Here is a 26491-nt window from a genome sequence, read left to right on the forward strand (position 1 = left end):
TTCCAAGAAATCTTAATTTCTTTATTGACTTTTTGACTCAACAATTTTTTTTAAACTTTTTGTTTTTTTCTGAAATGTTCTTGTTGTTATGAGCCTTTTGTTTTGTTCTCGTTAAATGCACTCGACCCAAAATTGGTTTGGCATATCGAAAAGGAGACCAAGGAGGGAGGGGCTGGGGCATGGGAGGCAGGAGGAGGCCCGAATGGACAGAAAGTTGAGGATGAGAGAAGAGGAACATAGAGACAGCAAGAAAGACATGGGTAAAGAGAGGTGGAGACAGAGAAAGAGAAGGCCAGGGAACGCCAAAAGAAACCAAAGTCCAGAGGAAAAGAATTAACAAGATTTAGGAGCAAATGAGTTCAGGAGCCCAAGGGAGTAGGAGAGGAAACCAAGACCCTTCTCTGTACCGTCCCAGCTGGGGTGGGGGCGTCAAGGCACCAGGTCTGGTTAGGTGGGGGGGACACCTGGGCTTTGGGGGTGGCTCTGCACTGGACTGCAATGGCATCCAGCCCCAGTAGGGGGCCCTGCCACACTGCTCTGAGCCTAGCAGCCACCGGGCGATGCTGGCTGCAACTGGACCTGCTGTGTACCCTCTCCCTTTGATTGTCCCAGTTTGGAGAGACACAAGCTGGGCTGGGCAGGGAGGAAGCAGGCCTCCCTTTGCGTCCCAGCCCCCATGGAACTCTCCGGACCCTCCTACTGGTGTCAGGGGCAGCCATAGGCTGTAGCTGGGCTGCTGCCCGGGCTGGGCCGGCTCCTCACCTGCCCATTCTTCAGACATCTGACCGCCTCTCCACACAACAGAGCTCCCTGCCTAGTGCAGTCCAGGAAGGGCCACAAACTGTCCCCTGCCCTCCTCGGAGTTGTCTGGCAGGACTGTCCCCAGCCTCACTTCTCCTCCCCATCTAGACTTCACCCATGGTCTTCTGGTGTAATGGGTTAGGCCTTTCTACCAGAAAAAGCCAGAGATGGAACCCAACCTCACCTCTTCCCACACCTGTTCCCTTACACGGGACAAACCACCATCTTTGGTCTGACCCCTTCTCCCCTAATTGATGGGGACAAGCCAGCCCCAGCTCCCCAGGAGAAGGGAGGGGCTTTCTAGCAGCAAAAAGGGTCCCTCCAGCCACCTACCGTCCCTTTCCCCCAGTTCCTTCCTAGAGCCCCTCCCCCTTAACCCAACAAAGTTCATGGCAGCAGCAGGCTGAGACCCAAAGATGTTTGAAAACTCATGGCACTTGTGAGAAAACAGGGAGGGGCAAGAGACCAGAGAGGTCAGAGCAGAGGTGGAGGGGCCACCTCTGGGGAAATGGCAATGCAGGGGCTGGGCTAGGGTGGCCTTGGGGCTACGCTACCCCTAGAGTTGAGAGGAGGGGGCTGGGGAGGCTGGGTTGACACGCTGGAGAGGAGGGGGCTGTAAGAGGTGCTCAGGAGACACCCCAAGCCTGGAGCTTCCAGGCCTGGGATCTGGGGTCAAGCCCCCCAGAATATGGGTATCCTGACCCCAGCCCTGGCTTCTTCTCCCCTGCAGGAGGGTGGAGGGTAGGGAAGGTGATCTCTCACCTTTGCCTCTCCCCCTCCCTCAGACAGAAGACCACCGTGCAGCTCCTAGCACCCTCCTCAGCCATACCCATGCCCTCCACGACCCCAGTTCCTCTCCATTTTCCTTCCACCATCAACCTCTCCAGGTGGGAAGTCAGCCCCATCTTCCCTGGCTAGAGTCCCCAAAACAATACACAAGAAGCAGGAACTCAAAGGGACAGCGCAGCCATCTTGGCAAAGCATCTTTGGGTGTGAGGGGGTCTCCCCGGGGCCAGTGGGGAGGGGAGGGGAGGGGGAGACAGGCCTCTGGTCCTGGGGCAGGCAGTGAGGTACACGCCCCAAGAGGGCTGATGATGCCAGGCAGGCGGAGCAGGAAAGGAGGGGACAGAAACGGGTGCCAGAAAGGAAATGGGTTCTTTGTTTCGGTGTTGCATCTAGATTTTGTTTTCTGTCTCTGGATTGTAAAAAGCTGCTCTGGCGGCCCGCCCGCACAGGCGGGGACTGGGGATGCACGTATGCGTAGAAGTCCTGGCTGCCAGGCCGGCAGCGCCACTCTGCTCTGGAGAAAGCCTGGGCTGGCCCCGGCCACAGGCTCCTGGTGGCTTCAAGTGATGAGATTTTTTTCTTTTCTTTTTTTGTCTTTTTTTTTTTCTTTTCCATTTCGTTGAAATATTTACAGCAATGGGGGAGGAGGAGGAGGAGGAGAGAGGAAGGGATAAGAGGGCCCCCTAGGGAAAGATCCAAGCCCAGGACCCACTCCCCAGGGAAATCCAGACCCAAAATCTGCTTCCCAGATAGCCAAGCCCACAGGACTGGGAACTGCCCAAATATGGCCACCCCTGTGGGCTGGGGGCCCTGCAGGGAGTTGTGCTTCATCAGGAGTCACCCCAAGGGAGGGAGTCATTGGGTGCACTGGGAGGCGGAGGGGGCAGGCTTGCTTGGGGGGGCAGGGACCAAGAGCAAGGGTAAAGGAGCTTCAGAGAAAGTTCAACCTTTAAACCACTGCTCAGTCCCCCTGCCTGCGGCCTTTTCCTAGTCTCCAAGGAGCAGAGAACTGTAGCGCAAGGAGGAACGTGTCCATGCGTCCTGCCTCGCTGCTCCCTCCGGGTGCAGCCAGCAGCATTTCTGACTGCAGAGAGGGGCAGCTGACAGGTGCTATCCAGTGGGGGCCTTCGGCAATCTCAGAAGCTGCCCTCCCTGCCCAGGGAAACTAAAGCCCTCATTTTCCTTCAGGCAGTCAAGGGTGAGAGAGGGGAGAGTCTGAAAGTGGGCTGCACCCTTCCAAATTCTCCCTCCTCACTCCCCTGGGACCTCTGGGCTCCTCCTCACTACACTTCCCCTAAATAGAGCTGGTGCATGTGGCTGGTGGGAAACCCTGTCTGTGAACCCTGGCACCTCGGGCCCCTAGGTCGGAGTCCCTTGAGGGGACTGTAGGGCCCATGGCCGAGGGGCATCAGGAGAGAGTGGCCCACCAGCCACTGCCTCCATCTGTCTCCCTCTTCTACCAGAGCCTTGACCAGGGTTCCCTCCCTGGCCTGGGCCACCAGCCCCTGGTCCATGAGGTCCCCTCAGAGACTGGTGACCAGCTGCATCTGCCCGTCCCCATCGGGCCCTGGCCCCTCAAGGCCTGGGGCTGCCAGGTAGCCCTCGTGGCTAGGCCGCCGCACCTGGTAGTAGCCCTGCAGGGGATTCCGGGCGACCAGGGCTGGCGGGCGCGAGGTGTAGTAGATTTCAGGGGGGCCGGGGGGTGCGGGAGGGGGTGGGGGCAGGGCCTCACTGGGCCCCTCAGGGCTGCTGTCCGGGTAGGAGGGTGAGTCCCGCAGGTTGGCCCCGCTGGCATAGAGGGAGTCCCGGCCCGGAGGGGAGGAGAGGGGCCGGCTGGTAGCGCCGTCCTCGGCTGTGCAGCTCTCCGACTCGTCCAGATCACTCTGGTACAGCACCGACTGGGCCCGGGGCAGCAGCAGAGGCTCCTCCAGGGCCTTATAGAGAAGTTCAATCTCCGCCCGGTCAGCACCCCCGGGCCCGCCTGCCTCTTCCTCGCCCCCGCCCCCTGGTACAGGTGGCACAGGGGGCTCAGGTGGTGGAGGGCCCTTGGCCGCACTGCTGCTCCCCCGCAGGTTGTTGTGCACCAGCTCTGAGATGATCATCTTCTCGAAGGCCGCAGCATCGGCCAGGTTCCGGCCTCGGGGCGGCTCGGGGCCCCCATCCCCGGGAGGAAAATCCCCGCTTCGCAAGGAGTAACTGTTGTTGAAGTTGCCGTTCAGGGGCAGGGTGTCCATGCCACAGGCTTCCCGGCCTCCCAAGGGGTGCTCTGCAGGGCAGAAAGGGGCTGGTCAGGTGGGAGAGGGGCCCTGGCTGCACTAGGGGGCCGTGAGGGGATATGGTCCATGGGGAGAAATGGGGCTCCATTCCTGCTGGTTTTCTGTGGGCTTCCCACTGCCCCATGGGAACTCTTGGTCTGACACTCCCTTTCTCCCTCACTGGCAGTAGAGACAGCAGCCCAAAAGCAGATTGGTTAAAGTTGGGGGACAAGGACCAGTTCCCCCAGGGTCTCGTCCCCCAGCTGGAGGTTCAGAATGTCAGCAGTATGAGGAGGCTTGGGCGACAGGATCCCTTTCCTGTGCCCAGACCCTCATACCTAAAGGCCCAAACTCAATGACCACCGCCCATTATCCTCCATCCGGCTGCCAGCCAGACTGTTCGGTGGGGATGGGGGGGGATTGGGAGGGTATCCCAAGTTGTCCTCCTTAAGTGAGCCTATCTGAGAAGGCCACTGTCTGTCCTTCTCTGAGTCTCGGAAACATTTCCAGGGAAGAGTCGCACTTACTGGGTTCCCGGTAGCTCCCTGCAGGTGGCAGCCGGGAGAGAAAAGAGAAGGCAAGGGTGAGCTTGAAATGCCAAGTCCAGGCTCCAGTTCTGGCGCATAGAACATCCCAGGCGGGGCCCCTGGGATGCAAACCCCACACTTCCCGACTTGGATGCTTCCCCTGTGCCCTCACCTGGGGAGTTGAAGACAGGGGGCGAGGAGGGATTGAAGCCCACTGACTCGGCGATGAGGGTGTTGTAGGGGCTGGTGCCCCCGCGGGGCTGCAGCACAGGGTTGGTCAGCAGGTGGTTCCCCATGGTACCTGGCCAAGGGATCAAAGGTCACAAGGTGGCCGGGAGCCTCGAGGGACCAGAGCCAGCGGCAGAGGGACACTTCTCACCTCGGTTCAGGGTGGGGGTGCTGTTGATGTCACCCGCCATGAAGGAGGACTCTGTCTGTTTCCTCACAGTGTCATTCCACATCCTCCGAATTCGGCTCTGGGGACACAACCCAGATGTGAGGGGACCTTGGGCCACCTACCCTCTGGCATCTGAGACTGCTCTCGCGATCATCACCATCACAGACCCAGGCCAAGCCACTCCCCGCCTCTCAGGCTCCAGGTTCCAACACTCAGCCCCAGGGAGCCCTGCCTGGCATACCTGGGTCCCTGTGTAGTAGCGGGTGTTGCTTCGCATGGCTGAGGTCTTGAGGGACCCGTGAGTACCCCCAGGTGGGGAGCGGATGCAGCAGTAGGAGTGACGCAGGCACTTGCTGTACTCCTTATGCACCTGGGGGACGAGGAGGATAGTCAGCTGGCCGGGACGCTGGCCTCCTCTGTGATCAAGCCTCTCATAGGGTTGGCACAAGAGAGTCTCAGGAGGCCGAAGACAGAGTTTCCAATGACTGTGTTCCCCTGCTCAGTGACTTGCAAGCCACAGAAACCCTGCTGTCTCCTGTCCCCCAACAGCCAGCTGATCAGGTTCTCCACTGACCGTTTTTCATTCATTCATAAAAGCAACAGAGCATTAATAAGTATCCGCTATATGCCAAGCACATATTAGGCCTCGGGGATGGTAGAGAAAACAACAGACACAAATGCCTACCTCTCAGAGCTTATATTTCAGTAGACAGAGACACAACATACATGAAAATATACATATGCAGGCTATCAGATGGTGTTAGATTCTGTGGAGAAAACTATGGCTGGAAAGGGGGCTAGGCAGTGCTGACTTGGAAGCAGGTTGTGATTTTAAATAGATCAGGGAGCATGGTAGTTCACACCTGTAACCCCAGCTCTTTGGAAGGCTGAGGTGGGCAGATCACCTGAGGTCAGGAGTTCGAGACGAGCCTGGGCAATATGGTGAAACCCCTGTCTCTACTAAAAATACAAAAATTAGCCAGGTGTGTGGTATGCACCTTAATCCCAGCTACTTGGGAGATGAAGGCAGGAGAATTGCTTGAACCCAGGAGGCAGAGGTTGCGGTGAGCCAAGATCACACTACTGCACTCCAGCCTGGGTAAAAGAGTGAGACTCTATCTCAAAATAATAATAATAATAATAATAATAATAATAAAAGACCTAAAAAAATAAATAGATCAGAGGAAGCCCAGGGCAAGGACAGGGGCTGTACATTTAGGTGTCTGAAAGTAGAGATAGGGAGGGGAACCGAGGGTCCCAGATCAGACCATAGGGACCTGGGGGCCCCTGAAAGGGCATCACTGTCACTGTGTGTGAGGTGGGGGCTGTGCAGACACTGCCTTTGACTGTGTGTCCAAGAAGGGACCAGGATAGTGTTGGGCAGAGCAGAGACACAGACCACCTCTTCCCTTGGAACGAGAATTCTCATGACTGTTGCCTCTGCCATCCCCTGCCTTAAACCTTACCCGCCTCACCACTCCCTAAGTCCAACAGCAGTCTTCATGGCTCGCACTGCTGCCAGGGCCGATTCGACAAATGCCTCAGCTCTGTCTCCCCAGCTTCAGTCCTTAGAGTGCTGCCTGGACCCTCGCTCCCTGCCCACGTTCCCCTGATACTATTTTCCCTTGTTTTTTTTAAATAGAGATGGGGGTCTCTATGTTGCCCAGGCTGGTCTTGAATTCCTGGGCTCAAGGGATCCTCCCACCTCAGCCTCCCAAAGTACTGGGGTTACAGGCATGAGTTACTGCACCCAGCTCTTTGTATGTGTTTGTTGTTGTTGTTGTTTTGGAGACGGGGTCTCACTCTGTCACCCAGGCTGGAGTACAGTGGCATGATCTTGGCTCACCGCAACCTCCGCCTGCTGGGTTCATGTGATTCTCCTGCCTCAGCCTCCCAAGGAGCTGGGACTACAGGCACCACCACCATGCTTGGATAATTTTTATATAAAGGAGAGATGGGGTTTCGCCATGTTGGCCAGACTGGTCTGGAACTCCTGACCTCAGGTGATCCGCCTGGCCTTGGCCTCCCGAAGTGCTGGGATTACAGGCATGAGCCACCATGCCCAGCCTGTATGTTTCTCTAAGATTCATATTTTAACCCATTTATTTTAAAAAGATCCTTTGTATCACCACAAAATTCACAGTTCTTTCCAGAACTACTAAGGTAGGCAGTGCTCCCTCAGGTTGGCTCCCAAAGTCCTCCCCCTTCCAGGCCTGACTTGTGGTCCTCATGGTGGTAAGGGTTGCCCATCACCAAATCTGTTCTGCTCTTACTCCTTTAAGCTGTTGTATCTTGCTTTTTTCCAGAACCTCTTCACCTGTGGTTAAATCCTGAGCTCATGCTCCCCTCCTGGTGGACGCACACCTGACCGTTGAAGGCCTGCAGCACTCACTGGGGGCTTGAGGGAGCCCAGAGTCCCCTCCACCCTCGCCTCCTTCTCCTGGGTGCCCAGGAAATGTCTCCAAGGGAGGCTGTGACCCAGGACCCCGGCTCGACCTCACCTTCTTCTGTAAGGCGCAGTGAAAGACGAAGATGAAGACCCCCTGGAAGGCGTTGAAGGTGGTGAAGAGATAGGCCATGACCACTGACTCCTTATTGATAAAGAGGAGGCCGAAAGCCCAGGTGAGACCCAGCAGGAACAGCAGCGCGATGGCCCCCAGCGCCCAGGATCTGAGGGTGGAGAGATGGGGTGTCAAAGTACCCGCCAGAGGGGATGGCCTCAGCCTAGGCCTCCCTTGCAGCCTATAAGGGGGGGCCGCTGGGTGGGCCTGGGCACTGTCTGCAAAGCCCTAACCGAGCAGGGTGGGCGAGTGGGCCTTGGGGGCAGTGGCCTGCCCAGGACGCCTCCACCCTAGCCTGGGCCTGAGGGAAAGGTATTGGGTCAGGGGTTGGGGTTTTGTGAATATCAGTCATTCCTCTGCCAACTTTATTATTTTTGCCCAATTTCCAGACCACTTAGGCTACATCTTGCTGCCTATTTCTCTTTAAGTTGCCCTTAAACAGACTTACCTTTTGAATTTAGCCTCACTCTATGCAGTTATGCCCCTAAAACCAGAGGCTGGACATGCTAATGATATGCTTTCTAAGACCCATTAAGTAGGTACATAGTGAATACAATAAAACACCCCTCTTGATACTTAAAATTGCAATGTGTGTCATCAGAGTTGACAGCACCACCTTTTTTGGACACCCTGGGAGAAGTGGGCCCAGCAAGGGGGGTGATGGGGTAGGGGGCAGGCAGGGGCGGGGCTCACTTAATGTTGTCCAGGCGGCTGGAGTCAGGCTTGAGCACAGATGAGCTTCGGATCATCTTGTGCAGGGTCACCATGAGGAACACCAGGTTGACCTGAGGGCCGGACAAGGGACGGGCTGGGCTGAGAGTGGCCCTGCGTCCCTTAGTGAGTGCTGAGGCTAGGGCCCGGCCTGGCAAAGTCTTGGCTGTAGCCCTCGCCTCTCCTGGGAGAACCCCGGAACTGCCCCTGAGGTGCCCAGCATGTTGCAGTGAGCTCATTTTACTGCTACTCCTGGGTGCTGGGAAGACAGGGCCCACGACCTGACACACGGTAGGGGCTCAAATCACAGCCCCCGGTGAGCAGCCCTCAGTGCTGGAGCTCCACAGACCCAGCGCACTCTTATTCTCTCAGCTGGTAACTCAGTTCCAGTGTTCGGGGGGAGTGTAGGGGGCAGGGGGCAGGGGCTGGGGTCAAGGACAGCCTGGATTAAGAAAGGAGATGAGGTGTCATCTCCCAACTCACCACGATAACGAAGGAGACGGGCCCAATGAAACTCCAGATGAAATAATTGTCCACTCGGAGCCAGCAGCTGTAAAGGAAACAGGGCCGGGTGTAGAGAGAAGCTGAGGGACCATTCCCTGTGATCTGTGAAGGCCCAGGACTCTAGAGGCTCCAGCCTCAGGGATGAGGAGGAAGGGAGGCCACTGCCCCGAGGGTCCTGGTCCAAGGGGTGCCACGGAGCAGGGAACCAGGTGGGAGGAGAGAACAGGTAGAGGGCCAGGAGGTGGGAACTCACGCCTTCTCGGTGCCATAGCTGCGGTAGTCAATGGCAGCCGCGATGCCCACCACCAGGGCTGGGAAGCAGTAGCCGCCCAGGTAGTAGTACTTGGTGCGGGAATACTCGCTCTCAAACACCTCCACCAGCAGCAGGTAGAGGTGCACGCCCTCCAGGCACAGCCAGGAGAAGGCAGCCAGGAAGAAGTAGTGCAGCAGGCCGGCGAAGATGGGGCAGGCGATCTGCAGGGAGCACCGAGAGTGAGGGCTGCTGCCTAGGCAGCCATCACACTTTCCTGGCCCCCAACCCAGGCACTGGCCATCACCTGCCCTCGAGTCCCAGCCCACCTCATACTGAGTCTTATCGATCCCAACCAGGAAGAGTAGCTCAGCCAGGAAGAGGTTGATGCACAGGTTCTTGTGGATGGTGTTGCGGTCAGTCTGCAGCCCCCGCAGGAAGCAGAAGGTGGAAATGCAGATGGCCAGGCAGACCAAGGAGATCACGATGCCCACCCAGGTGATGACTGACAGCAGCAGTTCGTTGATGCGGCCCTGGTACTGGGAATAGGAGCAGGGGCACGCTCAGGGCCTTTGGTTTTGCACGCTGGGTTCAGCTAGGTGCCAGCTGCAGGCAGGGCCCTGGGCAAGGCCACAGGCCTCAAGGACCTCCAGTGCCGCCAACCTGGCAGCCCCCACCCTCTGCACACAGCAGTGTGCTCACCTCATGCTCTGGAAGGCTTGTGGAGAGATGACCAACATGCCACCAACCTGCTTCTCCAGAGTGCCTTGGGAGGTGGGACCATGCCACAGAGGACCACAGAGAACCAGACGCATGGCCTCATGCCCCAAGCAAGACTAGGCACCCCCCAACGCCCACGAGGCTGGCCTCCCCTGGCACTTCCCATGACCTCTAGGATGCCATGCAAAGCCAGGCCAGCAAGCAGGCCCGCCCGGAGAAGCAGAGTGCCAGCCAGCTTACAATCTCGCGGTGAGCCATGAGCACGGCGAAGTTGGTGAGGTGGCTGCAGGCACACGTGGTATGGGTCTTGTTGGACTCCACCAGGCGGCAGCCCTGGGTCGACCAGTAGCCCAGCATGGAACGCTCCGAGTAGTTCCAGAAGGAGCAGTTAGCATTGAAGTGGTTCTTGTCCTGTTGTGTGGTGGCGCCGGGGTGTCAGAACTGGAGTCAGAACCAGGGAGTCCCATTCTGGCCCCCCACACCTGGCTACAGGGATGGTGCCAAGTATCAAAGAAGTGCCTGGGTTTCGGGACTCCCTCTGACATCCTGAGAGCTCGGGGGACAAATGGCCCAAGCCACTCAAGTGGAAGAACCCAAAACTTGTTCTGGAGATGAGCACATGGTGTGGGGGCAGGTACACAGCCAGGGAACAGAGGGTACAGCAACCCCCCTGGAGGGAGGGGGCATCTCAGCTCACCTCCAGGTGGGCCACGGTGAAGATGACAGGGTCCATGAGGAAGACGCGGCTGGACTCCTTGTTGATGGAGGCTGCGATGACCTGTGAGTTCACCACCAAAGAGGCACCCCCGGGGCCACCCGGGCCTGCTTCCCCAGCCAGCTTCACCGTGGCGTTCTCCGTGGACAGGAAGAGACCCAGGTTGTTATAGAGGATGAAGACAACTTTGACCACCCCTGGCGAGGACAGGCATGATTGGATGTGTCAGCATCCTCAGCTGGCACACCTCTGTCCAGGCCCCTGCCCTCCCAGCTTAGCCAGCTCCTCAGCCCTTAGCCACACCAGTCACTGGGACTACTGAAGCCAGTCCACAGCCCAGGCAGGTGGGAGTCAGGGAGCCCTGTCCACAAGACCGCTGCTCAGCCGAAAGCAGTTCTGAACAGCAGGGCAGTGTGACGGGACACAAGGGCTGAGCCCCCGACCCACCCATTCTCACCGTGTCACCTTGGGCAAAGCCCTGACCTCTCTGAGCTATGAGGCCCAGGAGCCAACTTGGCAAACAGGCAGGGGACCCACGAATCCCCTGAAATTTTACACTAGCATGGGAAAAGTTCGGGACCACTGCCCTCCATAAACGACGCAGAAACAGTGGCACAGGGCTGATGGGGGTCTGTCTCCCCACCCAAGGCCCCCAGGGGCACTGACCATTTCGGCTGTTCTGCTTGATGGTTTTGGCAGACAGCTGGATGGAGTTCTTTCTTGGGTACTCCTCCTGGGGGAACACCAGCTCCTGCACCTGGCCCTCTGTGTTCAGGACTGTGACCTCCAGGACTGTGGGGACAGGGGAAGGCAAGGCACACGCAGTTGGGGTCTGTCCCTGGTCCGCAGGCTCAGGCTGTATAATGAGACCCTGTGGCAAGGCGCCCAAGGGCTGGGTATCCCCCTGTGACCTCCAGGCCAGAACCCTGTGGTTTAAGGTTTGTGTCTGAGTTTGCCCTAGGTGACCGAGGCACTCACCCACGTTCTCCTTGGCAGCCAGAAAGCGGGCAGGCTCCCTGACGTTGTCAGCCAGTAGGAAAGCACCCTCCTCCAGGACGTCCAGGAGCATGGTGGCCGTGTGCACCTGCTCTGTGGCGTTCATGTCCTTCCAGGACTCCAGAGCTTCTGGCCGGAGCAGATTGTCCACTGTCTCCACCACAGCCTGCGCAGGCAGGGGGATGGTGCTGTGAGGCCCCTGTAATACCCTCCAATTCATCTGGGTGGGCTCTGTGTGCCCTCTTCTCAACCTCCAACCCTATTCCCTGGCCCTCCACAGCCCCCATCAGCTGGAGCCCACAGTCCTTACATGAACCCCTTGGTTCATATACCTTGATATAATCCTTGCAAGTTCTCTCTCGCTTGTGCATCTAAAAAGAGATGGAGATGATGTCAGGCCAGGCCCCTGGGCACCGGTTCCCTAACCCCAGTACTGTCATATCTGGATAGCTTTGTCATCTATGGCTACCACTGATCCAGGGCTGAGCTATGAGCAAGATATTTCCTCAGGGATCCCCAGCCCCCAAGACCATCTGGGGCAGCACAGGAGTGAGACCCAGCAGTCCTTGGGGTTCTTTCCTCTCTGAGGAAGTGAGAGAGGGTGACAGCCTGGCTGAAAGGTACCAGGTCGGATACTTCCGGAGACCCTGGGGGCAGGTGTCCTCCCTGCACCAGGTCAGCCCCACCACCAGGTCCCACCTTGTTGTAGTTTTTGCCAGCTGACTCGCGCTCGATGGGCCGAAGGGCCTGCAGCTGGGCGTCCAGGATGTCCAGCAGCTGCTCCATGAGCTTCACGGAGGAGGAGACGTCCCCCGCGTAGATGGAGCCCCGGGTGTGTCTGGCCAGCTCGCTGGCAATGTTGGCCGCATTCTCTCCACTCTTGATCTGTGTGAGGTGGGGGGTGGGGAGGGAGAATCCCAGGTCTGTCAGGGACCATCCTGCCCTCCCTGGGTTCCCTGGCCTGTGCAGCCTCTCCCCTCTTTCTCTGCTTCCCTGTTGCTGCCTGCCCTTTCCCACCCCATCTTTCCCTGTTCCCTCTAGGCTGGGGAGGTAACCCCACAGTCCTGCCTTCCAGACCTGCCAGCCCGTCTCCCCAGTTGCTCCATAACCCCCGCTGGGCCCTGGGCCTGAGCACATGTGCCTGCCTTTGAGGGGCAGTGGCTGGTACCTTCTGGGCCACCTGGTTGACCCAGGGGGAGGTGCAGTTGCTGAGGTCAGGGCCCCGGGGGTTCCAGAGCCCCAAGGCTGGTAGACACTGGAAGGAGGCAATTCCTGCAGGGATAGACAGACAGAAACAGGAAGAAGAGAAGGATGGGATGAAGAGAGGGAAAGGAGATGACAGAGCAAGGGATGAGCGAGCGAAGAGAGAGAGGTGAGGGAAACACAGAGAAACACATATGAAGCGGGCCAGACAGTCAAGAGAGGCGCCACTCACTTCTCCTTGAGCTCTCCCTCTTGCCCCATCTTTGCCTCCAGAATTAGAACCTTCCATCAAGGCTCATCTCAGAATGCCCCTCTGCCCCCTGCCCACAAAGCACCTGCCAACCCTCCCCTGAGATCTCCAGGACACACGGCCCCACCCTTTCCGCACTTCAGCTGGCCACCTTGTGAAGCTGGCTGTTCCTGGGCTGTCCCAGGTCAGCCTGAGGCCAGGAGCCCGGTCACCTCCTGAAGGCTCCCTGTAGGTTCTGCAGGTGGGGCCAAGGGCACTGGCTGAGTGGCCCATGTGCAGAGCTCTGCTGGTCACTGGGGATGACCGCTGCCCTCAGCCCCTACTCCAGGGGACACCACCACCCACACATGCATCTGTGCTAAGCTGCTGGGGGGCATGGCCCCTATCCCCCTGGCCACAGCTTCTGTACTCACCTCGAGTCCCCTTGGGGCAGGGCCTTTCCACCAGCATGCCCTGCTGGGTGGCTGGCCACTGGACCCGCCGTACCTCTCGGGGCTCGCAGAAGAGCTCAGGAGACACGTGGAGATTCGGGGCTGGGGGCCGCCGGGTGCTGGGGGCTGGGGCTGTGGCTGGAGGCAGATCAGGTCCCAGCTGGTTGATGGCACCCACTGGGTGCGTGGTGAGGGGTGCCCGGCGGAGTGGGGTGGTGGCTGCAGGCGAGGCTGTGCTGGTGAGGGGCGTGGGCCTGGCTGTAGTGGTCGTGCTGAGGGGCGGGGAAGTGGCTGGGCCTGGAGAGGGGATACGAGACAGGGTCATCCCCATGCTCAGGGCCATGCTACGGCATGCCTGGCTGAGCAGGGGGTCCCAGGCCATCCTAGCATCTTCCTCACCTACTGAAGCGGAAACATGTTGGGTCTCGCTGGGTCTGGTTGTAGATCTCCCCTTGCCTCTCTGTGCCCACCAAAGTCCCTTATGCCCACAGGACCATATAAAGTATGAAAGGGTGGTAAGAGTTCACTAATGATCAGGGGAGAGGCGCCTTCCTGGGTCCATGTCAGCTCTGCCACCTCCACCTCATTCCTCTTTCTAGCTGACCTTGGCTTCTGTAACCTGGCTATGCGGCTTCCCTCTGGTGGAGCCTCAGCTCCCCCTTTTGCAAACAAGATGGGATTAGACTGGGCTCCCTGGAGCCCTGGGGCTGCACAGAGCTGGCAGGGCAGCTAAAGGGTACAAGGGAAGACTGCAGAGTTGCCCCCAGCCCAGTCAGCATGAGCAGCTGAGCTCTTTGTTTTGTGGATATTGGACTTCCACCCAGGATTTTGGTGGATCCAAGGGGGTAAAGGTGCCCAAGCCCCTGGGGGAGATAGTGCAGTTCAGTGTTTGGGAGGCTGGGTTCAAATCCTCGAATAACTTAATCCCCTACCTGTGCAGGGCCTCAGTGTCCTCATGTGTAAAACAGGGCAGTAAGGACCTCAGTGTCATAGACTGAGGAGATGAGTTAATGGCTGTGAAGTGCTTAGAACAGCCTCTGTCACATGCTGTGAATTTCCTTTACCTCCCAATTCCCAAGAGCTCACAGGATGGGGCTCCCTGCCCTGGGACCCAGGGGGTGGGGGTTGGGGGTGGAGGAGACAAAAACAAGCAGGCTCCATGCCTGGAAGTGAGTCGTCCTCACCAGCACTGGGGTCGGGCGGCCCGAACTCCAGGCTATAGCGCACCACGAAATAGTTGTTCCAGACATACAGCTGGTTGTCCCGAGGGTTGTAGTCGACGGAGGAGATGAACTGGTAGGGGTTAGGGAAGGCGAGGCTGACAGGCTCCTCGCGGTTGGCATTGGTGTTGAAGGCATAGTCCACGCGGTTGCCGGCTGCCTCACTGTCATCGTCCACATACACGGAGCGCAGCACATACAGGACCCCACACACCATGAAGGCATTGGATGCAGAGCGCTTGTCGTAACCCGTCTCCCATGTGCCCTCGAAGCGCAGCGTATAGGGGTTCAGCTGGCTCACCACCAGCCGCCCGTTGTTGCCCTCGGTCGCATAGATGACCCACAGCCCATTCTCATCTACCGCCAGGTCAATGTCGGTCTTGCCACCCCAGCGGTAGGGCGAGGTGTCATGGTAGTTGGCGGTATTGATGACCGTCTCCCCGCTCTTGATGCGTGTCCGCAGGTCATACTTGACGATGTTGCGCGTGCGCTCCTTGTTGTAGAAGACGGCACCATCATAGACCACGAAACCTGTGCCATCCACGCGGTTGGGCAGGCGATAGGTGGTGGTGTGGCGGGCGGCCACGTAGTCCTCCCATGAGGCATACTCAGTCAGCGTGTCCGTGCGGTAGGGGATCCAGGGCATCACGTAGATGCGGTCACCAGCCTGCAGCGGGTCCTTGCACCACGCGCCAGACTGGTGCTCTGACTCGTGTGTCGAGGTAGGCTCAAGCACCTTCTGCAGGGTCCCTGGGCACACGAAGACTGTACAGGGCAGGCGGGAGGGGAAGAGACAGGAGAAGAGGGGCAGAGGCAAAGGGGAAAAAAGAGAAAGAGGGAGGAGAGAGGCAAGTTGGTCACGCTGCTGGGTGGGGAGCCAGGTTGTCCCCTCCTGCTGCTGCAGTCACGGTTGCTTGGTAGGGCTGGTGATGGGAAGGGGGTTTCCGGGCTGGGACCCGACCCCCCTCCCCCTGCCCTGCCCAGCTGCCCCTCTCCCTGGAGATATGAATCCTGGAGGCCATTAAGAGTGGGGTTAGTTGGGGAAAGTGGTGCCCTCTTCCCTTCCCTGGCTGCTAGAGACCCCACAGGCTGGGGAGGAGTTTGGCAAGAGCCCTCCCAGAGGTGGTCCCATGTGATTTAAGTGGGGGCAAGTTCTCCCCACTACAGTCCGTCCAGGGACTCAGCACCCGGCCCCTTCTCCCTCCTCTCTGCCACCTAGGGAAGAGCTAGGGTCCAGGGTCCCATCCTTCACCAACCACACCTGGACAGATTTTTTTTTTTTTAACTCCACTTTCTTCCTCCTGCAAAAATTGCAAGGCAGAGTGATGTTTCCATACCCACTGTGGGTGTCAGGAGTGTCCCTCTATTCCAGGCTGGGGCAAGGATAGAGGTTTCAACTCTCTCCCCAGGTTCCTGATGCAGCCTGTATCCCACCCCACACCCGGTACCCACGAAGTCGGTAGCCGAGGAAGGGATTCCCAGAGGCAGCTCCCAGGCTAGGATGGGGAACAGAAGAGTCTGGCCCCTCCTGAAGGGTGCCCTGCCCTGCCCCCAGCCGGCAGGGTCTCTCATGGGGTTTGGCTCAGCAGCAGACAGTGGCACTGTGCACAGGGGTTGGGGTGGGGACATGGAGAGGGACAGGACTCCCGGGAGAGTTGGGGAGGGAGAGGAGAGCTGTGCAGGGGGAAGAGAGACAAGGGGATGTGGGGACTTGGCGAGGTCCTGGCTCCGTGGGAGGCCGCGCTGGAGACCACCTGGGAAGAAAGGGTTAGTGCTGGCGGAGGAGAGAGGGGTGAGCAGAGAATTCACTCCAAGGCCCAGGCCCGACTGAGGGTCCCTCAGGGGGGCAGTCCCAGGTCCAGCTCGGAGGGGGCAGGGGAGGGAATCAGGCGCTAGGATAAAGACCCAGCCCGCCCCAGCCAGGCCCCCCACCTCCCCTGGCCCGAACCCCGATTTACCTGCGACCATCCCCGGCTCGGGAGGAGGGACCAAGGCAGCGCTGATGTCAGAAAGGTGGGGGGCCCCGCCCCACCCCCCCAATCCCTGAAAAGGAGGAAAACCTCAACTGCATCTCGTTGGCCGCTGCTGGCCAGCCCACCCTTGCCCAGTCACGTCCCAGCGCCACCTACTCCTAGCCTCCCCTTGACTGATCCGGGGGTCAGTGTGGCCAGACCCCCCACCTCCTCCCAAAGTGCCGACATCCACGCGCCCCTCCATCCAGGATGGTCAGGCCTCCCTCACCTCCCGACCAGCAGAACCCACACACAGGCCAGGGCGAGGGTGGGGGGTTTGCAGTGAATTCTCTGCTCCTGCTTGGCCTGTCACCAAAGCAGCTGGCCCCGAGGGGAACAGGGAGGGTTGGGACCTGGCATCAGCTTGGGGGTCAGCCCTAGTGGCGAGATGGGCTTGGGAAAGAGATAGTCCTCATTCCCCACTACCGGCAGGCTTGGGAGGGAGAGGAAAGGCAGCACTCCCTTCACAGCACTGGGGACAGAGTGGCTCAGGGGCCCCCTGGCACGAAGCAGCCAGGAGCATGTAGTTTTTGTACGGTGGGGGGAGTCTGGGACACAGAGCTGGGCAGGATCCAGAGTGACCCTGGCTTGGGCCCTGGCAACTGGCCATTCTCCCAAGGGGTTGGCCTGCACCCTCCGTCCATCACACTGGCCTCTGCCCAAGCCAGTCACCACCCTGCCCCTCCTCTCCCCTGCAAGGTGTGTGGCATCTGAGGGGACATGTTTGTGTGAAGGGGACGGTGGGAGGGAGGCCTCAGAGCCTGACCTGGTTAGAGGGTCTCGGGAGGAAAAATGTGGTTAGAGGTCAACTCCAGGGAGAGGGGGAGAAGATGAGGAAGGGTCTGTCTGGGGCCTTGGACAGCAAGGCCCTTCACCAGCACCAAGCTCCCAATCCCTCCTCTTCCCTCCCTTGCCCCGTCACCCCACCCGCCCTGCCCTGGCCCTCGAAGAGAAAAGCTCCAGTGGTGTCGCATCCAAACCAGTGGGCCTGCAAGAAGAGTGGCTGGTGCTGGGAGGGAGAGAGACTCCAGGAGAGAGAGCGGAGAGTGGAGGGGTGCGGTGAGGGGGCGGACCTCAGGCCAGTAGCCCAGGCCTCTCTGAGATGGGGGAGAGGAGAAGACGGGGAGGGGAGCAGCTCAGAGGGACCCTGCCCCACCTCCTTCATAAGGGATGCTCCACAGACCACCGTAATTTCAAGGCAAAAAGGATCCCTAAAGGCCACATCCTCCAGCCCTGCCCACTGCTGCCGGCCTCAGATGGGTCAATTTCCCAAAACTTTCTGGGGAGGAAATGGTCATCCCTAACATCCCACCCTAGAAGCGCCCCTCAGCAGCAGCACCTCCGCCCCAACAATAATCGACAGCCCCATCCCATCCATTAGGGAGTTCTCTTCCCGAAATTACGGAGTCTGTGGAAGTCCCAGACTGTGCCCCCCTGCCCGCCACCCCTCTCCCCTGGTCCTCTAACCACAACAGCCCAGAAGAAACCCTGACTGCAGCTTTGCAAGTGTGAAAGAAACAGAAAACACACTCCCCCACCCCTCGCTCCCCCCTCCAGGAGGCCCACCCCCACCCCCTCGCCCTCATTTTTCATTTTTTGGCAGGCTACCCCCTCCCAGGGCTGGGACAGCTGACACCCCTCCCCAGGGCTGGGCCCCCAGCTGGTCAGAGATGGGGATCAGGTTGGGGGTGGGGAGGACTGGTGCTCCGTGCTCCAAAACAGCTCTGGGCCTTGGAAACGTCAAACCAGAAGGAACTTAAGCCACCAGGAGCCCGAGACATAGGAGGAATCTGCTCCCCAAAAGGAAAACAATAGCATCCCCTCCATCCCGCCTCCCCTGAACTGGAAACATGTTATAAAAGGTACAGGGGAAGGAGGAAGAGAGAAGAGACAGAAAGAGAGAGAGAGAGAGAGAGACAGCTCACCCGGTGCCCCAGTGGGGGAGCCGGGGAAGGGAGTCCCTCCCTCCCCACCCGCCCTGGATGCTTATACACTTCTCCTGAAGGAGGCAAAAGAAGTATGAGAGAGGGCCAGGTCCCCTGAAAGGGCCAGGGACCAGGAAGGAGGGACAGAGAGAGAAACAGCAAGAGAGAAAATCCTCCCCAAGCTCAGAGAGGAGCTTCCATGGGTATCTGGAGGGTGGAGATGCCCGTGGCCGCACCAGGGCTGGCCCCACTGGGAGGACAACCCGGGGTGGGGGATACTGACCGGACCGAGTGTGGGTGGGGGAGAGAAGAAGGGGCCAGGAGGGAGGGCAGGTCACATAAGTATGGTACAGGTAGAACAAAGTGTGAGTTAGGGGTTAGCATTGGTAACAGTGCGTTTACCTTTCTGCTCCACTTCTACTTTAAGCATCGGAAGAGAGAGAGAAAACAAATTGAAAAAAAAAATGTGCAAGAAAAAAAGAGAAAAAAAAAAGAGATTAAATTGCTTTCGTTTCTTTTCTGGCAACACGCCCCCTTTTCCTTTCCTTCCTCGCTCCTGCTTCCCCAACCCCTTCCGTAGCATCAGTTCGGGCCCCCGCCCCCAGGTCCCTTCCTCTGGGTGGGGAGTCAGGTGGGGTGAGAGGGTACCAGGGAGACAGTCAGAGGGACGAGGGGGACACACACAGGAGGGAAGAGACACAGAGACACAGGGGTGGGAGGGGGCACCCTTGGTGCAGAGGGGACAGGGAGTGGGGAGCCCCAGGTGGGAGGTGGGCTCTGGTCAGAGGGGGTACCAGGGAGTGGTGGGGTGGACGAGCCACTCAGCTTCCTTCCCACCCTGCCTGTTGCCCTCCTGCTAGAACCAGGGGCCCCAGGGGAAGGGGTTCAGTGTCTCCCAGGGCCTGGGCCCCCACCCAGCTGAAAAACAGGCTGAACTGCTTCCCCTTTGTGCTGGCCTCATCCAGGTCCAGCTGACTTCCCCCAAGCCCTCACAACCCAGAAGAAGCAAACACAGAGAGAAGGTGGCAGAGCCAGACACAGAACGACAGAGAGGCAGACGGGCGGATGCACCCGGGCCCCAGAGAGCACCAGGGTCGGGGAGACAGAGGCAGAGAGGTGGCGGGGATGGAGGACACAGACTGGGTGGGACAGCAGGTGGGGGCACAGAAAGCTCCCAGGCTTCCCCGGGGCAAGCCCGAGGCTCAGCTTCTCTGCTTAACCCACCCAGGGCCCAGGGGCCCAGGGGCCGGGAACTCCGCCCTGCCTGCTGCCCTGTGGGCGGGCGGCACCTGGGGGAGGAAGGGGCACGGTTAGACTGTGCTCAGCTGCAAAGCAAATACAGCGTTAGTAGGGCTTGTCCAGTGTGTGGGAGGATCCCCACACATCACGTGCCCCCTGCCACCCATACCAGCACTGGGGTCACCCCAGCCTCTGAAGCCCTGGGCTGAGTCACTGCCCAGGCCACTCCCGTCTGCATCCCTGGCCCCTCAGGAACTTCTAACCAGAGGGCCTGGTTCTCCTGGCCCCTCTCTGAAGGTTCCAGCAGGGAGCTCTGCAGGGTGGCCTCTGGCTCCCTTCCCAGCGCCTCACCCAGGGCCTAGCACTCAGGAGATGCTCAGCGAACATTTGGGGGACAAGTGAGTGTCTGGCCTCCCTGTCCTCTAGCTACCTCCTGTCCTCCTTTAACTCCAGCCTCCTCCTTCTGAAGGATCAGGGTTAGCTCTGCCCCCAACATCCACCATGTGTGTGCCTCCTGTCTCCCCTCGGGCTCGGGCTAGCTCTCTTCCATCAGACAGGCGGCTGCCCATCCTCTGAAGTGTCCTGCCCTCTGTCCCTAGAGCCCACCTGTCTCTGTGGGTTGTGGCCCCTGGACCACACTCAGGGCCTCAGCTTCAGGTCTCTGAGCTCCTCTCCTCCCCTACCTTCTTTCCTGCTGCTTGACCTGAGCGTCTCATCTACTTGCTTTGGTTTCCACTTGGACCAGGGAGTTTTTCTTGCCCTTTATCTCGCCTGCCTCAAGACAAGTTGGGTTCACGATCCATTATTATTTAATTTCTATTACCATAGTAATCATCATCACTGACAAGACGCATTACAAGGAGTTGCAACAAAAGCAAAGACTACGAAATGTCTAGCACTCACAAGGGGCCAGCAACTATGCTAGGTACCTCACAGGCCGTCTTTCAGGAACCCTGTCTACAGATGGGAAAACTGAGGCTCAGTGAAGTGAGACCGCATGGCTGGTAAAAGCAGAAGCAGGCACCGTTTCCTTTGCGTCTAAAGCTCGGGCACACACAAGCTTGACACACTGTCGCTACTCCTTGCAGCTTCCCAGGGAAGGTGTTTGACCCCCCTACACCCATCACAGATGAATACACAGGTTCAGCTGGCTTAAAGGGCATTAGAACTATTACTGAGCACATTCTGAACCAGGCACGGGTCTGGGCGCTGGGGCGGCAGATGAAGACGAAGCCTCTGCCCTTGGCAAGTTTACACTCGGCACTCAAAACCCTGCCACCGGGAGCCACTCTGCGGTCGGCCCTGGGCCAGGCGCTTCTCACACATCATCTCTCAGACTCATACCTCCTTCCATAGTGGCTCAGAGAAATTAAGTCATTTGCTCAAGGTTTCAAAGACAAAAAACTCAAGAGCCCAGTCGAGCCTTGAAACTACACCCAACTGACTGCCCCTCTATGCTGAGCTCACTGCCTCCTTGCCCCCGCTTCCCTGCCATCCCAGCCTCGGGGGTCGGCCGTGTCCCCAGTGCTGTGGGGAGGCTTCAAGGAGCAGATGGGCGTCCCCCTCGGTGGTGGCTGAAGGCCTCAGGTGCTGAAAGGAAAGGACGAGGAGTAAAAGAAGAAAAGTATGGAAGCACAGAAGGGATCCTGTTTCCCCAGCATCGAGTCACCTGCGAGGAGAAATCAAAGGTTGGCAAGGAAGGTTGGGGTGGGAGGGGAGAGGAGGGAGAGTTACAGGGCCTCTTGGTCCCCAACCCTGGCCCGCCACACTCAGACACCCTGGTGGCCCTGCTTCTCCCCACTCTGCCTGGAGGCCCTACCACCAGGTTGGCTACATGGAACCCATTGTGGGAGGAAAGGGGAAGGGATAATGGGAAGGAGGGAGGAAGGAGAGAGGGCAGGAAAAAGGCAATGTCAAGGGCAGAGTGCTGAGGAGGAGAGACCCTGTCTTTGTCTGCTCCCCTTGGTCAGGTGCAAGACAGCCAGACTTCTGGCTCCCCAAATCACTTTCTTCAGGCCACCCTCAGTCAAACATGGTGGCACTTCCTTTGCAGACAGGGAGTGCTACATGATAATGGGGAACTATGAATCTGTTGAAAATGTCCCCCAGGCCTTCACCCTGGATCTGCCACCAGGCCTCAAAGGGTGGTCTGCCGCTCTATGGGTTTATAGTCTAGCTTCCATGATTGGGAAGGGGCATGTGGGGAGTAAGGGTGCCTACAGAAAGGAGAGGTGTTGAGAGGGGCAATGGGGTGAGTGAGAGGAAGAGAAGGTGGATGAGAAGGGTCAGAGAAGGAAGGGATGTAAGAAGAGGGAGGCAGATGGGCAAGGAAAGTATCGAGGTCAAGGGAGAAGAGAGAGATGTAAGTATGCCAGGCAGCGCACAGGACCACGGCCTGGAATTGTGGAAATGAGCACAGGGTATGAAGAAGCAGGGTGAGGGGGCCAGGGTAAGGAGAGCTGGACAAGGTGCTCCCACAGGAGGCGACAGTCTGTGAGGCGGGGTAGCAGGCACTGAGTGTGGACAGTGGTGTCTGGGAGGAGAGAATGTGTGCTGGAGAGAGCAGACCTGGCTGTCCCCCCTGTGCCCAGGCCCCTTGCATGTGCACACTTGTGTGATGGGTCAAGGTGTCTCCTCCTCACTCATGGGGGAAGGGCCCGTGTCCGCACAAGGAACAAGATGACTCACTGTAGGGGACACAGTCGTACTGCACCTCCAGGTACTTGTAGGTCCCAGGACAGGGGTCAGGAAAGGCATCCGAGCCAGCAACCACCACGCACTGGGTGCGGTTGTTACACCTGCGGAAGAGAGAGAGGGCATTGGGAAAGAAAGACATAGAATGGGCTCGGAGCAGTGCATGTTCCAAGGTCAGGGTGTCATAGACTCCCTCAAATTGGGAAGAGGCACTGGAGCTAAAAACCAAGTGATACAGTCTGGATCTGTGTCCACACCCAAATCTTACGTTGAATTGTGATCTCCAGTGTTGGAGGTGGGGCCTGGTGGGAGGTGACTGGATGGTGGGGGTGGTTTCTAATGAATGGTTTAGCACCATCCCCTGGGTGCTGCTGACATCTGGTTGTTTAAAAGTGTGTAGCACTTCCCCCGCTCTCATTTTTTTTATTTTTTATTTTTTTAAGATGGAGTCTCCCTCTGTCACCCAAGCTGGAGTGCAGTGGTGCAATTTCAGCTCACGGCAACCTCCACCTCCTGGGTTTAAACAGTTCTCTGCCTTAGCCTCTGGAGTAGCTAGGATTACCGGTGTGTGCCATCGCACCCAGCTAATTTTTTGTATTTTTAGTAGAGACGGAGTTACACTATCTTGGCCAGGCTGGTCTTGAACTCCTGACCGCGTGATTCACCCGCCTCGGGCTCCCAAAGTGCTAGGATTACAGGCATGAGCCACCACGCCCAGCTCCCCACCCCCACTCTGGCCATATAAGACGTGCCTGCTTCCCCTTCGCCTTCTGCTAGCATTGTAAATTTCCTGAGACTCCCCAGAAGCAGAAGCCACTATGCTTCCTGTACAGCCTGCAGAACTATGAGCCAATTAAACCTCTTTCCTTTATAAACTACCCAATCTCAGGTATTTCTTCATAGCAGTGTAAGAACAGGCTAATACAACAAGCCCAGAGGCCTTGTGTGGGCACTGTTTTCCATTTCCTGCCTGCTCTCTCTTTCCCATCAGGATTCTTCTACTTTCAGCCCCAGCACAGCATCATGCTCAGGGCTGAGAAGGAGGAGTCACCCCCTAAACAGTGCTTTCCTGGCCACCCCTCATCACTTTCATTCTGAGTATAGCCAACACTATTATATCCTTAGCAGTTTTCTTCAAATGGACTTTAAAGCCCCTTCATTGTTCAATGGAGAGTAATACATGTGAAGCCACGCACGTGAGGTGGTGCAGACATACGATCAATGAACTGTTCAGTGTCCAGCTGTGTCCACTTCACACCATCTCGTGGACACGTCCTACCCTTTGGGCAGTGCTGCTGTGCAGACTTATAGCCAGGGCAGCCAGGAGAACGTCCCCTGGGAAAAGCCATTCTCAGTTCCCAAGAGGGAACTCCTCCAAGTCACTGTCACCTTCCCAGGGGGCTGGTAGCATGTAAGGGGGAACGTATTTAACAACAACTAAAAGATGTGTCTCATCTGCTGTCTGTCTCTCTGTCCCCTGTCAGGGTCTCTTTTCCTTGCAGCAGGCTGGGGCTAGGCCAGGCAGGACACAGCCATGGACACAGTTTGAGAGGTTTTCCAGACAGGTCTGGGGCAGAAGAGGCCCTGTGTCTCCCCTTCAGTCCTGCTCTTAACCAAGGGTACTGAACACAAGCAGACACTCAAGAAGGGACTAAGGATCTAGCAGGGAGGGAGAAAAAGGTGGGGCAGGAAGGCACATGGGAAGGTCTATATCCATCCGCCTCACCCTCTTCTTTAAAAATAGAATACTGGCTGGGCACAATGGCTCACCTCTGTAATCCCAGCACTTTGGGAGGCCAAGGTGGGCAGATCATGAGGTCAGGAGTTCGAGACCAGCCTGACCAACATGCTGAAAACCCATCTCTACTAAAAATAAAAAAAATTAGCTGGGCGTGGTGGCATGTGCCTCTAATCCCAGCTACTTGGGAAGCTGAGGCAGGAGAATCACTTGAACCAGGGAGGCAGAGATTGCAGTGAGCCGAGATCACACCACTGCACTCCAGCCTAGGCAACAGAGCGAGACTCCATCTCAAATAATCAATCACTCACTCACTCATTGGGATCGGGTATGGTGACTCATGCCTGTAATCCCAGAACTTTGGGAGGCTGTGGCAGATGGATCATTTGAGGCCAGGAGTTCAAGACCAGCCTGGCCAACATGGTGAAACCCCATTTCTACTAAATATATAAAATTTAGCCAGGCATGGTGGGGCACACCTATAATCCCAGCTACTGGGGAGGCTGAGGCCATGAGAATCACTTGAACCCAGGAGGCAGAGGTTGCAGTGAACCAAGATTGTACCACTGCACTCCAGCAGCAGACGATTCATAAATTTTAAGTTGTGTGATGTTCTGAGCAGCCTGATGCAATCTCATGCTGTATGCAACGTGTCCACGCTGGATCTGCTCCCTGTCTGTTGTCCCTAGTCGTCATCTCATTTATCTGTCGACTGTCACAGTATCACAGTGCTTATGGTCAAGTAGCCCTTATTTTATGTAACAATAATTTACTACTAAAATTTATTATTGTTGTTAGTCTCTTACTGTGCCTATTTTATTATTATTTTTGAAACAGGGTTTCACTCTGTCATCGAGGCTGGAGTGCAGTGGTACAATCTTGGCTCACTGCAGCCTCAGCCTCCCAGGCTCAAGTGACCCTCCAGCCTCTGCCTCCCAAGTAGCTGGGACTACAGGTATGAGCCACCACACCCTGCTAATTTTTGTATTTTTAACAGAGACGGGGTTTTGCCATGTTGCCTAGGCTGGTCTCAAACTCCTGGGTTCAAACAATTTACCCACCTCACCTCCCAGAGTGCTGGGATTACAATCATGAGCCATCACACCCAGTCTATTTTATTTTATTATTATTAACTGTTTAGACAGCATCTTACTCTGTTGCCCAGGATGGAGAGCAGTGGTGTGATCGTGGCTCACTTCAGCCTCTACTTCCCAGGCTCAGGTTATTTTCCTGCCTCAGCCTCCTGAGTAGCTGGGACTACATGCATGCACCACCACGCCCAGCTAATTCTTTTGTATTTTTAGTAGAGATGGGTTTCACCATGTTGCCCAGGTTGGTCTCGAACTCCTGGGCTCAAGTGATCAGCTGGTCTCGGCCTCCCAAAGTGCTGGGATTACAGGCATGGGCCACCGCATCCAGCTGTGCATAATTTGTAAATTAAACTTTATTATAGTTAGTGATGTATAGGAGAAAACATGGTATATATAAGGTTCACTTGCTCCCTGCAGTTTTAGGCATCTACTGGGGTTCTTGGAGCATTTCCCCAGTGGATAAGGGAGGACTGCTGTACCCAAAATAATTTAAAACCAGTGTTAGAGAGCAGATCTTTGTACGTGCATGCTCCCAGCAGCATTATTCACAATCACCAAAAAGTGGAGGCAGCCCAAATGTCCACCAACAAGTGAATACCTAGGCTAGGCGCAGTGGCTCATGACCATAATCCCAGCACTTTGGGAGGCGAAGGCTGGCAGATCAATCGAGGTCAGAAATTTGAGACCAGCCTGGTCAATATGGCGAAACCCTGTCTTTACTAAAAATACAAAAAATTAGCCAGGTGTGGTGGTGCATGCTCGTAGTCCCAGCTACTTGGGAGGCTGAAGCAGGAGAATGAATCCAGAAAGGGTGAGCCGAGATTGTGCCATTGCACTCCAGCCTGGGGGACAGAGCGAGACTTTATCTCAAAAAAAAAAAAAAAAAAGTCTCCAGGCTTGGATGTGGAGCAGCAGGGGTTGGGAACTCGATGGAAAGTAAACAGGACTGAGGCCCCCTCGCAAATCCTTCTGGATGTGACTCCAGAGGCCTCATCATACTCCCTCAGCCCCAGTAACTGTTCTGCACACCATTCCCCATGGAGACTGGAACTGGGCCAGATGCTGTACTAGGTGCTAGAGAGATGATGAGAAGAATGCAGTCCCCCAAAGCTGGTGTTGAATGAAGTCAGCAGGGAGAATTTGGAGAGGCAGGAGGAAGGGGGCTCCCAGGGAGGGGGCGCACAGCCTAACCAAAGGCTGGAGCCACGTAGGGGTGTCAGGAGACAGGAGGCAGGGAAGAGGGGCAAGATTGCTGGAGGGGAATGGCAGTTTAAGAGACAGACAGAGAGGAGGAGGAGATGATGAGGCGCCTCCAGCCCAGCCCAGCTGTCTCAGCCACCTGAACACTCTCATCCCCTGGCCAAACCTCTCCTGCTCTCCTGGGGCTCTCAGCGACCCCTAGTAACTTTTTTTTTTTTGAGACGAAGTCTTGATTGTCACCTGGGCAGGAGTGCAGTGGCGTGAT

At 57.3% G+C, this 26491-nt stretch overlaps 1 protein-coding gene and 1 pseudogene across 14 annotated transcripts in view; both read right to left on the minus strand.

The window, feature by feature from the left end:
• Window positions 1–26491, minus strand: part of ADGRL1 (adhesion G protein-coupled receptor L1) — a 35256-nt gene continuing 8765 nt past the window's right edge. The window contains exons 3-24 of one of the 14 annotated variants that reach the window (XM_078360770.1): window positions 22192–22301; window positions 18667–18681; window positions 16286–16370; window positions 14292–15092; window positions 13090–13404; window positions 12392–12495; window positions 11923–12108; window positions 11556–11594; window positions 11206–11389; window positions 10894–11019; window positions 10210–10424; window positions 9753–9923; window positions 9122–9331; window positions 8796–9016; window positions 8522–8588; window positions 8021–8112; window positions 7268–7436; window positions 5008–5136; window positions 4749–4845; window positions 4542–4670; window positions 4370–4387; window positions 1–3853 (exon numbers count right to left, since the gene is read on the minus strand). In XM_078360770.1, the coding sequence (XP_078216896.1) occupies window positions 3111–3853; window positions 4370–4387; window positions 4542–4670; window positions 4749–4845; window positions 5008–5136; window positions 7268–7436; window positions 8021–8112; window positions 8522–8588; window positions 8796–9016; window positions 9122–9331; window positions 9753–9923; window positions 10210–10424; window positions 10894–11019; window positions 11206–11389; window positions 11556–11594; window positions 11923–12108; window positions 12392–12495; window positions 13090–13404; window positions 14292–15092; window positions 16286–16370; window positions 18667–18681; window positions 22192–22301 (4226 nt within the window). In that variant the 3' untranslated portion in view covers window positions 1–3110. Of the gene's footprint in view, window positions 3854–4369; window positions 4388–4541; window positions 4671–4748; window positions 4846–5007; window positions 5137–7267; window positions 7437–8020; window positions 8113–8521; window positions 8589–8795; window positions 9017–9121; window positions 9332–9752; window positions 9924–10209; window positions 10425–10893; window positions 11020–11205; window positions 11390–11555; window positions 11595–11922; window positions 12109–12391; window positions 12496–13089; window positions 13405–14270; window positions 15093–16285; window positions 16371–18666; window positions 18685–22191; window positions 22302–26491 lie in introns of those variants that run through there. The other 13 variants (XM_078360768.1, XM_078360773.1, XM_078360771.1 and 10 more) reach the window with 13 other exon arrangements.
• Window positions 1102–1806, minus strand: LOC144580854 (uncharacterized; annotated as a pseudogene).

The sequence above is a fragment of the Callithrix jacchus genome, chromosome 22 (genome assembly GCF_049354715.1).
Source record: "Callithrix jacchus isolate 240 chromosome 22, calJac240_pri, whole genome shotgun sequence".
NCBI lineage: Eukaryota > Metazoa > Chordata > Mammalia > Primates > Cebidae > Callithrix > Callithrix jacchus.